This window comes from Anser anser (assembly GCF_964211835.1).
Source record: "Anser anser genome assembly, chromosome: 11".
NCBI lineage: Eukaryota > Metazoa > Chordata > Aves > Anseriformes > Anatidae > Anser > Anser anser.
The window spans coordinates 22633657-22645802 of record NC_139732.1 but is presented as its reverse complement, the minus strand read 5'-3'; the positions used below and the strand labels follow the sequence as shown (position 1 = coordinate 22645802).

Here is a 12146-nt window from a genome sequence, read left to right as displayed (position 1 = left end):
GCACCTAACCCACTTGGCTCCGCTTGCCGGAACCGACCTCAAGAAACCCCCCCCGGTGCGCCGGCTCCTTCCCGAGCAGGAACAGCTCAGCGGTGGCTCCTGTGCGAACCCCTGAGCGCCTCTGGCTCCCGGCCAAGGAGCTTCGCGTCCTTCCTCTCCCTTTGCCTCCACGGCAACTGGAAACTCTCCGGTCAGAGTCTCAAAGCTGCCCCAAGAGGAGGAAGCGAACAACTGGGGAAACGGGAAGCAGCACGAGCGCTTCTCCGGCACGTGTAGGTCATCAGAAGCGCTCACCTTCCCCGTGAGAGCCTCAGCCCACCCAGGAAAGGCTGAAGGAGGGCACAGGGCTCTGCTCTTCTCCGCAGGGCTGTTACTTTAGGGGGATGAGGGCCTCCGCTTCGGCTCTGCTGCCCCAGCTTTGTCCCTGAGACCCCCAGGAGCGCAAGCGCGCACTGACCTGTCTGCCTGCGCAGGAGATGGTTTCGTGTTCTGGCCCCTCTGCCGCTCCTGCTTGGGTGAAGAGGCTCTCCCGGCTGCCTTCCTGTCACGAGAGCCTACCGGGGAAATAAAAGGTGAGATGTTCTTGCTCGTCACCGAGGTCGTCACCTGCCCACCGTGCCGCCTCGGCGCGGACCACGCGGGTGCTCCATTATCTGTGGGCAGCTGATGCAGTTTGCGGGCACGAAGGCACCCAAGGCAGCTGACAGGGTGCACTTCGCTTAACAAGCGCTGCGTGAGCACAGCTCAGCCTGCTCCTGGAGCCGGCGTCACCCCGAGTTCGTTCAGCAGAGGCTGGAGGGAGCTGCCGCATCGGAGCCGTGCGGGCTCGTGGGCGGTGAGAAGGCAGCGGGGGCCCTGCTTAGCTGCAACGGGTTTCCAGCCGCTGATATCCCGGAGCACGGAGCGGGAGCTACACCTGGAAGGCAGCCTGCGTGCCCCCGGGGCTGTCCTGAGCCCCGAGCACCAGCCAAGCCGCACGCCCTGCTACCAGGACAGTAATTCCCGGGGTGCTGATCTCGCTTTCATCACCGCTCCGGAGAGCAAAGGTGCCCAACGGCCCAGCGCACCGCCCGCTGCCCGTGTTCGTTAGGTCAGTGCTCTGCTCCCGACACTGCGAGACGGGCAGCGCTGCAGATTTGATCGCAGCAAGGTTACAGAAGAGGGACGTGAGACTCAGCACGGACACCAACAGCTCTGTGCGGCGGTTCTTGAGCACAGGCTGGTGCCTCTTGCTCGGTCCCAATTCCATCGAGCGTACTCTCGCCGCTGCGAGGTGAGGCCGAATTGCTGCTGGGGCTCGTGTCCCATTTGCCACTGTTTAGAAGTGTTTTATAGTATACAGACAACAAATCAAGTGTGTAATTACAGCTACATCTATAAAATGAGCACCGTTTGCTAGATCAACCCGTTCGATTGTCTGCAGCCCAGCAGCAGTTGCGAACTAGGTCCCAGTGAACTTCAACCTCACCCAGTTCCTCTCCAATGCTGCAGTGGTTGAATGCAAGCAGAATTTTTTCTGGCGAGCACCCAGAGTCAACAAGATACACCTACAGCCGAGACAACAGGGAAAACAACATCACGTGGCGATGCTGGCACGGGATGCCAAAAACAGAGGCACCTCTGGCCATCGGCTTCCCCCCCCCCCTTGTTTTTCAGCTGTGACAGCAGAGGCTGGAGCATCACGTTCAGGGCCCTCTCAGCGCAGCGTGCTGGCTTGGTTTTCCAAGTGCTAATAACTACTGCTGAGGACCCGGACACAGGAGAACACTTGGAAAGCCTGCGCCTTTCTAATCACACAGGGCAGATCAGATTGTGTCACACGCAAGTGGGGAAATCGGCTCATTTCGCAGGCTGTTTGACCTAGCCAAGTACTGCACCCATCCTGGAGCCTTGGCAGCCCGTGCTCCCTTTCTAAGCACTGCCAGAAGCCTTATCAGGAGCCTGAGATCCCGCTGCGATACACAGGAACACGAGGCGAAGCCCCTGTGAATTCAACAGCCGCATCCAGTGCCACGACAAGAGACGGGGCGGCCTTCCTGGGAAGGACGGATGCGTACCTGAGGTGGAGGTGAGAGCGCCGTGACTTCAAAGCGAGGGCTTCTCTGTTTTTTTTTTTTGTTTTGTTTCTTTTTTGTTTTTTTTTTTTTGCAGTGGAGGTGCACAGACACGGCGGAGCCGCGGCGCTGGCAAGGCGCACCACAAGACAGCTAGGCACAGCCAGGCTCGGCCTGCCCGGGGCTGACCTCACCTCGCTTACTTCACAGCCAGCCCGCAGCGTCTCATCGCCACCACGGTTTCGCAGCACGATGGCTGAGACGCCCGTGGATCCGGTGGCGATCGCTCGCTCCAAGGCTTTGCTTGCAGCAAACCCCTCCAGCAAGGGGACTCCTGCAGCGGAGACTTTTAGGGGACGTTTGCCACCCGACCCGGGGTGCTCGAGGGCTGCCCCCGGTGGCAGGGCAGGAACCCCGCCGGGGCCAAACCCCCCCCCCCCCCGCCGGCCGATGTCTCACCTCTGTCGGGTGACAGGTTCGCCCGTTTGGCTGCTGGAGAGGTCGGCCTGTCTTTGTCTGCCGGCTCGTATCTCTTCCTGCTTCCTTTGTCAGCTGCCTGAATGGAATTAAGCAGACAACGGAGCTGAGTGGCCACTTCCCTCCGGGGAGGGAAGCGAACAGATTATTTCCTGCGACGGGTGCCCGCGGGGCGCTGGCTCGCTGATGCAAACGCATCTCCTGTTAAACTCCCGGTGCATTCCGGTCCCCGCCATCCCCGGCACCGCGTAATTCCCCTGCCACCACACAATTCCCCTGCCTCTGCAAGGGAGCAGCGACAGCCTCTGGCGGCCGGGCCGTGCAGCGGGGCCGACGCCGCGCTGCGTGTCGTGGCTATTTTCATTCCTGCCAGGAACAGGAGGAGAGCAGCACTTCGGGGAGTCTTTTTCAGCAGCACCAAGGATAGCAAATGTCAACGAGGCTTGGGGAGCTGCGCCTCGGTCCAGCACCGGCTGTGCCAGCCCGCAGTTAGGTGTAATTGCACGCTCCTCCCTGCGGAGCACGCTTCACAGACCCGATAAAGGCGCCTCGCGTCACGGCACAGGGAAGTAGGGAAAACTGCAGCCTCAGATTGCAACGGGAAATTCAGACCGTCAGAAAAAAAAACACGAAAAAAAAACCAAAAAAAAACATTAACACAATAAAACCAGGAACCCGGCCACGTGACGGGAGCCAACACCCTGCTCTGGCACAGAACCCCACGAGGTCAAACTCTCGCCTGATGTGGATTGAGTCTGCGCTGAAGCTGGGCATCGGGCCCCGTTGTAAGCGCTGGGGAGAGCACCGGGCTCGCCGCGGGTGGCAGGCTCCTTTACGCCACTTTTACCCCCTGCCTCAGCTAATGACCTGTCAGCAGCTGGCTCTGGATCAGGCCAGGGGGAGGACAGCTCACTCGGAAGCGTGCGCGGAGCATGCCGTCGGCGGGCAAGGCCCCGCACATGCCTCCGTCTGGCTGCCTGGGATGCAGCCTTCGAGAAAAGAAAGCCGGGAACAGCCCTTGAAGCTGCAGCAGGAATGTGCCCCAGGGGAGCCGCCAACACAGTCCCAAGCTGAAGCCACCGCAGGGTGTGTGCTGCCAGACAGGTTTCTGTGCGCCGCCTCTCCAGCCCCAGCTGCAGCAGCTACCCGCCCGAGCTCATCCCGACAGCACGGAGCCTGCAGCTCCCCTTCTGCCCGAGCCTGCAGCCCCAGCGCGGCCCCGTCCGCTCCTCGGACCCCCGGGGCAGAGGGAATGGCACCCCCGCTCCTCTCACCTTATTCAGGAGCGTCAGTTTGATCTCCTTGTGAGCGCTGAAGCCCCCCTGCTGAGCCTGGGGGGCTGCGGGCTGCTGGGGCTGCAGGAGCTGCTGGGATTTGCTCCCCTGCGCGGGCTTGGCCGATTTCAGGAGCTGAGCAGACGCGTCCCGTTTCCGCTTCTCCTCTTTAGCGCTGTCTTCTTTTTTTGACTTTCCTGTTGGAAGCAGAGCGCAGACATGTGGCTTGCGACCAATTCCTTTCGCCTGCCTGCAGGGCGAGCGGGTGCTCCTCCGAGCACTGAAAAAGCCCACACCAGCTGCCGTGGCGTGTGGCCCCAAGGTCAGAAGGTCCAGGAAACCATAATTTCCACAAAGAACACTTAGCATAAAAGACAAAGAACAAACGGCTCTCGCCGCCACCTCTGCTACAGTCTAAAAGGGACAGAGGAATTACAACCTGAGACTGGAGTCATCCAGTTTTTATATATATTTATTTATATATACATAAAGCGCCTATATCACCATCACCTTGCAATGGTGAAAGAGAACAAAAATGAGGGAGCACCAGGCAGAACTCCTGGGCAGGAAAAGGCATCTTTGCACCACAGACACACAGACACAGGGACGTGAATGTGTTTGCTCCACAGCCTCCCGTTTCCGTGGTCTCACCTGACTCTGCCAGACACTTGTGCCCTGCTGACTGATTCTCCTGGCGCCTACAGCATCATCAAGCAAGCTGCATGCAGATCTCTGCTCCCCCCTTTCTCCAGTACCCCTTAGAGACGAAAATACCAAACCAGGTACCTCTACCTTTCTTCTGCTGCGCCGGGGTTGGGGATCGGGAGCTGGCTGAGGACACGGGGCTGGCCAGGTCCGCGTACATGTCTTCGGAGTCAGCGCTGCGCACGGAGCTGCTGCTGGAGGAGGCACTAGAGACAGAAGAAACGCTGCTCACGCTCAGGGACCTGGAAAGAGCCAACAACCCGTTACAGTCGCAAACGCAACAGGAACCAGGCAGCGATGCGACAGACAGCTGTGTTTTAATTCCCCCAGCGTACCAGAAGAGAGCGGCTGGGGTGGCAGAAAGCTCCTAAGGCAGGCAACATCCAGGGAAAAGACAAAGGATGCGCCTCCTGGGGCGCAGACAGTATGAAAATCCTGAACGTGTTGAAGTCTAGAAAGTGCTGTTTATTTATAAACAGGATTAAGGCAACACTCGAGCAGGTCACTGTTACCCCAGGTAAACAAAAAGTGAAAGCAGGGTGTGCGCTGCCACGTACATGTCAGCGTTATGGCTCAGGTCAAGGGTTTCCTGGCAGTGCTTTTGCTGTACGAGTTTATTCACAGACCTCGAGTCCTACAGCCCAAATCTCCTGCCCGGCTCCCCAGGGTACAGGAGAGCCCGGCTGCCTATTGGGAAGAGGCACACGCTGCCAGGAGCGGTAATGACAGGGAAGGAAGCCTCTAAGATGGCTATCTTCTAATGGATTCACAACATTAAAACTATCAGACAGTCATATTAATTTAAGAAAGGCTTTCTACTTAGGAGCACGCCAGACAAAAAAAGCAGGGCTAGGCCAAAAACAGGTGGATTTCCCTTCGGGGCCCTTGTCTCCCCCACAGCCTTGCCCCAAATCCCAGCCAGCTGGGACCCGGCTTGCACGGCTCCCAGCGCCGCGCAGGACCAGCTGTATCCTAACCGTGTGAATATTTACGCAGCCTCTCGAGCAGGTTCTGCAGGCCGCACCGACTTCCGCACCCCAGCAGCTGCTGGCGAGATCCAGGCTCGCTCAGTGAAAGCCGGGCTGCGCACGGCTGCAGGGGCTGCAGCAGCTGCGACGCGGACCTGGAGCAAGCTGCCAAGTTGCTACCCACGGGTACCCAAGACACGGCTAAATTCTGGGAGAAAGTCTCACTGAAGGCCACAACAGTGACTGGATGAGCCAGAAAATCCTTTGGGAAAGCTCCTGGCTACACAACTGTGACAGCAAACCTGGTTTGGGTACAGGCTAATTCCTAAATTCCCTCCTCGGCCACACGCCCACAACAGCAGGCGGCACGGCCCAGTGCCGCGCGAGCAACACCTGCGGTGAAGGTTTTCACATCCTCTCCCCTCGAGCCCTCGCACAGCCGAGCGCTCTCCGAACCTCTTGCATCACCTGCCCGATCTGACGAACGTGCCAAGCACGCGGTAAACAAGCTGGCATTTCTGTAAAATAATGCGGATATTGAACCTGGGAGTTTCACAGGGTTCACACGTGGGAATTAACAATGGTCGGAGCTAAACCCTGTTTTATCCACCGGCTTTAGGTGATAGGTCTGCTTCTAAATCCGTGCTTTACCGCTGGGAAGCTTTGCGTTTCAAGGCTGCTTGGGAAGTTTTGGGGATTCCAGTCGATGAACAGATGCAAAAAATCTGCAGGAAGGACTTGAAAGGGGTTCACTTCACAACTCCTTACTGGAGGGAATTAGCTGTTTACAAATCTCACAGATTAACAGCCTTATAACTACCCACTTGGGGCTAAACACAAAGGGAACTGGTCGTGCAACTTCACCAGCAAAGTAAAAATATCATTAGCTGGGCCTTTTAGGTCTCTTCTGACCTACCTCTCCGGGCAGGCCAAGCACCTTCCCTAAGGACATTCGGTAACTGGAGGCAGCAGAGGCTTAGAACAGCAAAACTCCCCAGCCCTAAACTGTTACTTGTAAATAAATTAATTTATGGGGTGTTGGTTCCCCCCCCCAGCAAGACAAAATGTTAAGACTTGGCCATCAGGAGAAGGGGTTTGGCCATAATTTAGGTAAACGCGGACAGTTCAGCACCCAGGACCAATTACTTCCTTGGATAAGCCACGAGGCCTCTACCAACACAGCAGTACCGTGATTTGGGATGTGGGATTCATAACCCCACACGAAGGGACAATCCCGCTCCATGTCCTAGCTACCTGCAGCCGCTGATACTTGAAGCTGCGAGCGCTTTCATTGCGAGAAACCGAACAATTACAATTAGTTATCAGCCCCTGCTGCTTCAGCAAAGGTTACGGAGGGGCAAGGCTGTACCTGGACTTCCTGGACCCAGACGCGGAGTGGGAGACTGAGGCAGACGACGATCTGGAATGAGATCTGGAGAGAGACCGAGACAAGGACCTAGATCGGGAACTGGAACCGCTGTAGCTGCTGGCACTGCCGCTGATGCTGCCGCTGATAGTCCGCCTGCAACACAGCAAACGACATCCTCACCCCGCTGCGCTCGGCGGCGAAATGGGGTTAGAAGGAACCGTTTAGGGACGGTTCTGCTGGTGTCCCGACCCGTCTGAAAGAATGGCGCTCTGCAAATGTAATCGGTTCAGATGTTGTTCTCAGCATTGTCTTCCCGATCTCTTTTCTGGAGAGCAGATATTTTATGCAAGACTGAATAATGCTCATCAGAGCCAGACAAAGAGGGAGCTGAAGGCTCCTTAGGCCCCTGGTGATGCCAGGAGCAAATGCTTCCTACAAAGAAAAATTGCTGTTTTGGGACTATCTTGTATTTCAGGCTCTGTAAATAACCATACTTGTTTTTTGAGTAACACACCAGTACCAGCACAGATAGAGCTGTCTTGTCATTTGTGCAGCAAGGAGAGCACCGGGCAGTGGAGGTGGTGTGGGTACAAGCAAGAAAAAAACAAACCAAGGCTGGAATAAAAATACAAGGGAAAGTCACTTAAGGCATCCACGATGATTAACTAGTTTAAGTGAAACAAAGTAGAACTGAAGGAGTTTCTATGGAAAAGAAATTGTAACTGCTCAGCCCCAGGCCTTTTCTTCAGCTACTGGGAAGAAAAAGGAGAGGTAATCCCATGCAAAATTAAGAATCTACTCTGGACGCTTCCAAAAACTTGAACAGAAAACAGATTTACAGCTACCTGGAAAATACACTGATAAGAACTACCATCCAGCGGTCCACGAAAACCAACGTATGCTTTACTGCAGGCACAAAACATCCTCAGACTCCTCACGTGCCCATAATAAGGGCGTATGTATTACATTTGGGCTGCATTTTACTTCGTGTCCCCCGAACTGCTGCTTCCACAGACCAGGCAACCAGGCAGCACACTGCTATTTCACATCTTGCGATGTGAGAAGGACGCACGAAGAGTTTCAGCTGTGTTTAGCTGACTCAGAGTCCCTCCAAGAACAGGCAACGCTACCTGCATCTGCTCTGTAACGCTTCTAAATACAGAATAATGGCTGAAGCCCAATAAACACATTTACATCCAGACAAGTGCTCCTTGTCTGCAAACTATCAGGAGACGCTCTCATTTCAAATGCAAAGGAAGGAGAAAGAGACAACGAAAACAATCAGAGGACAGACAGAACAAGTCTCCTGAAACGCTCAGACTAGTCGCACAGGATGAAGCCAGGAAGAGAAGCAGGGCAGGGGAGCCAGCAAGCTGCACGCTGGGCTCCGAGCACATCGCGGAGCTCCTCGTCTCCTCCAGCTGCACTGCTGGAGGCCGATGAGCCAGCTCCTGGACCACACAGAAGAAATAAACACCTCCTGCATCCTAGCACGTGTAAACAGGGCCCAAATCCTGACCCGCCAGCACGTCCGATCTGTTCTCCGGACCAAACGCACCTTTGCCTCCTTGCTGCTCAGCCTCCCCAAGCAGCTGCTCCAAAACAGGCCTTTTTTTTTTGCACTGCAGATGCTGCTTTTTGGTACATTTAATGCATTCCACCTACTCCATCACCCAGCCAGCCCTTTAGGGACAGGAGCCATTTGCTGTGGCAAGTCACTGGTGTTCACCCTCCAAACCCCCCCCTTCTCTTCCCACTTCCTTCCTGCCCCAGGAAAAAGACATCTTGAATATCAAGAGTCCTTGGAACTGGTACTCTAGAGAGAAACCCAGGGCTTGGTCCATCTTCCAAACCTCACTCCACCCCACGGCTTTCTTACCTCCTGGGTGGAGTCCTTGTCTGACGTTCCTTCCTTCTTGCCTCTCTATTATCCCCTGGTTTGGCTGGCTCTGGTGCAGCTGTTGTAATTTTAGCGAGCGGCTGAGGGACTGGAAGGGCGGCTAGTTTCTTCACAGATTTTTCACTGCAAAGATCAAAATTTTCATGGGCACGATCAAATCCAGCAGATTACAGAAAACAGGCATTTCCAAAAGCGATAAAACACACTCGTACTTGGTGCTGACCAAACAGATGCAATTACTGTAGCTACAGACACTCGGAAAAGAAAGCTTATTTCACCAAACCACTCTTAAACAACACGGGTTCACTGAAAGGCATTTGTTTCCACTATTCTAAACCAAGTCACCTTTCCAGAGACAAGTTCCTATAAAACAGCCAATTTTTGATATGTTTTCTACTCGCAAATCAGCTCATGAAGTAGACTGTGCAGAATCACTGCTGTTTCTAAGCCATTTGAGCCTACACTTCTTTATCCAAAACGCATCTACCTACTTAAAATCTGTCAGTCGGGCCTCAAAATCAAACTGCACGCCGTTTATGCAGAAAACGACCTCTCTCCTCACTCAGATTTGCAAGGTGCAAAGGAGTACACGTGTGCAGACGTCCCTTTGACCTGTCCCTTGCTTGCCTTACCCTGCAGAACAGCGGATGGGTGACCACTACGCAACGTTCTTGTGACTTTATACGGCACCTACCACGTGAGATGGGAATTACTGTGGAGCTGCTCACTTCTGGGCTCAGAGCACTCCAAGTTCTAGTCTCCTGGCCGGTTACTGCTCAGCATTCCCTGCAGTGATGTCACACCTGCTATTAACCGGGGAGGAGGCGGCTGTCTGCATACTAAAATAGAGACTGTTAATTCCGCCTCTCGTGTTTAAGAATATCTGGATTCATCCCCTGCAGAGCATGCGATTAAGCACACGCGATGTTACATGGCTAAACCAATCCCCGTGCTGGTGCAGGCTGCTGGCTGGAGCTGTGTGTTACCAAACCAGCACCGCAATGCACACTGGAAGGGTGTAAAAACATTGCTGCAGGCACGGAGCGTGTCCTTAAAGGGTTGACCCCTCTGAGTTAAGAGGAAAAAAAAAAAAGCAGGTCAACAAGGTACAAGAAGCCTGGCAAGGGCTATTGTCCCATATTCTGGAGAATTCAGGGGGATTCCCATGGTGTAATTCATTTGCAGGTCACCTTAAAAACGGTGACATCACTATGGTGTTGTGACACCCTCCAACGGATCCATAACTTGCTGTGTATTACAGGGGTTTGTGAAACAGCAACTTCAAGTATTTAAAAGAGCAGAGGCATAATCTGCTGAACAAACAGTCTCACAGCTCCAATGCTGTTTTGATTTGTGTCCAATATTAAGAGCAGAGGAGTCTGAACCACTTTGCTATTCTAAGGCTGTGTATTAACTAAAGCTACGGTAGATGAATGAATTAAACTTTCGCATAGATCCTACATAAGCATATCTGCACACACACAATGTTCAAATAGCAAATTGTGCGTGTACTTAAACACGCGCGTGTACATACAATTCTTAAGGATACCTGCACAGTTTAACTTGGTTTTAATAAGAGAGAGTGCCATCATTTAATCAGCCATGCAAAGCTGAACACCATTCTACGGAGGTCACGTTTTGCATCTTCCATTTCTTCCTTAAACCGTCAAGCAGGTCAGAAGGGTCTGACACAGGTCAGGAATTAGGCTGCCGTTTGGAGGCTTTTCTGGGCTGCGTTATCGAAACAGACACAAAGCCTTACCCTTTACCAGGGGGTGGTAATAACTCCCCTTTAGCCTTCAGAAGCGGCTTGTGTGGAGATGGTGTTGGGGAAGGAGATGGTGAAGATGAGAAAGACCGTGACCTAGAAAGGAACGAGAGATCATTCAGCTCAGTCTTTGGGGCTGCAGAAGGTTTTCGGTCTCCTTAGCAGTGCTTCAAGCCCACAACTCCCTCCCTCGGCTGGTGACTGCATTTGAGGAACTAGTCCCAGTGAGTCTGAGCTTATCCTAGTTTCATATCTGGACTCTGCTCAGAACAACAAGTTGTGTCACCAGACTGGTGGTAGAAGTAGAAAACAAAAGGAAAAAAATACGGCTGGCTGCAAGGAAGAGCCACCCTCAGATATTCCACACCAATACCTGGAGACTTTCTCCATATTCTATCCTTGGGGGAAATACGTCTAAAGAATAGTTAGCAGGATTTTGACTTGCAAGTCCAGCATGATTTGCTTCAACTGAGGCTGGAACGGGGTGGCTGGGGAATGTCAGCCTGCTCCGCTAGAAAAGCTTAGGTGCTTGCGTCTAGAACAATTCCCACCCGAGTCTCTCCTAGAGAAACCACCTCTGCAAATGAAGCCATGCGCTCTCATCAGCTGTGTGATCCGCTCTGGCTCTGTGCATTTCAGCCCTTAAGAAGTGTCTCCTATCTAGGGAGCCAGTTCTCCTACTATGCATATTCCAGACTTGGGAAACTGTCTGCAGGGGCAAGGAAGTGGCAGAGTTATAAACATGCCTGCGTTTAATCAGCATGGGACAGAGGATTGTTACTTTGAAGTGTCGAGTCTATCACAAGACAAAACCGCATGGACTGCTTTAGTAAAGAAATGTGATTTGCCTCTTTAAATAGAAATCCCAGTGCAATAGAAAAGAGATGCCAATAGCTTCTTCCAATCATAAAATGCAAATGACGGAAACGTTAATCTCAGCCAGGCTCCTACAACTGCTCGTTTACCACAAGTATGGGAAACAGCCCAGCCACAGCAGCAGCGTACACGTGGGTGGGAGTGCTGGGGAGAGGAGCGGGTGGCTGACATCGACTTCATTCAGCGACCGAAACAACACGCTGCCTTGCAGTCTGTCGTATTCAGCTCACACAGGAAAGTATTTCAAATATTTTCTCTCAAGAGCTGGCTATTTGCTTTTAAGTAGCACCAAAAGTAGCTGCTAGCAAGTGCTTGGGGCATAGCACACCGTTACTTGCGAATGCAAAGAGCCATTACCTGGACCTGCTGCCTGAGAAAGAGCTGTGTCGCGACGAGCGGCTAGAGTAAGAGCTGTAGGACGACGATCTGGAACGAGATCGGGAGGAACCTGACCCAGAATAGGTGGACGACCGAGAAGAGGACCTGCAAAAGAAGTATTTAAATTCAGTGCCTCTCGAGAAGTCCTGGGAGACCAAGGTACACTCTTCCCACGTTCTCAAATACTGCTCCAAAAATTGCCCACCCTCTCCACAAAGGACTGTCAGGACTACAGCCTTCCCTCAGTCCCCACCCCACCTTTTCTTTTAGACACGATTCTGTTGCTGCTAGAGCCCTCTGTGTCCTTGAACTTTACATCCTTCCCTTTAGCTAATGACTTTCCATCCCTTTTTGAGAGCTCCTTCCACACGATTTTA

At 53.4% G+C, this 12146-nt stretch overlaps 2 protein-coding genes across 10 annotated transcripts in view; one reads left to right on the top strand and one right to left on the bottom strand.

The window, feature by feature from the left end:
• Nucleotides 1-12146, top strand: part of MVD (mevalonate diphosphate decarboxylase) — a 56228-nt gene that overhangs the window by 12593 nt on the left and 31489 nt on the right. The window lies entirely within an intron of this gene.
• ZC3H18 (zinc finger CCCH-type containing 18) overlaps nucleotides 1-12146 on the bottom strand; it is a 44026-nt gene that overhangs the window by 1845 nt on the left and 30035 nt on the right. For 5 of the 9 annotated variants that reach the window (XM_083851836.1, XM_083851841.1, XM_083851839.1 and 2 more), the window contains 8 exons: nucleotides 11749-11874; nucleotides 10510-10611; nucleotides 8727-8870; nucleotides 6848-7000; nucleotides 4592-4752; nucleotides 3806-4002; nucleotides 2514-2610; nucleotides 458-554 (listed from right to left, as the gene is read on the bottom strand). In XM_083851836.1, coding sequence (XP_083707962.1) covers nucleotides 458-554; nucleotides 2514-2610; nucleotides 3806-4002; nucleotides 4592-4752; nucleotides 6848-7000; nucleotides 8727-8870; nucleotides 10510-10611; nucleotides 11749-11874 — 1077 coding nt within the window. The remainder of the gene's footprint in view (nucleotides 1-457; nucleotides 555-2513; nucleotides 2611-3805; nucleotides 4003-4591; nucleotides 4753-6847; nucleotides 7001-8726; nucleotides 8871-10509; nucleotides 10612-11748; nucleotides 11875-12146) is intronic. The other 4 variants (XM_083851838.1, XM_083851840.1, XM_083851843.1 and 1 more) reach the window with 3 other exon arrangements.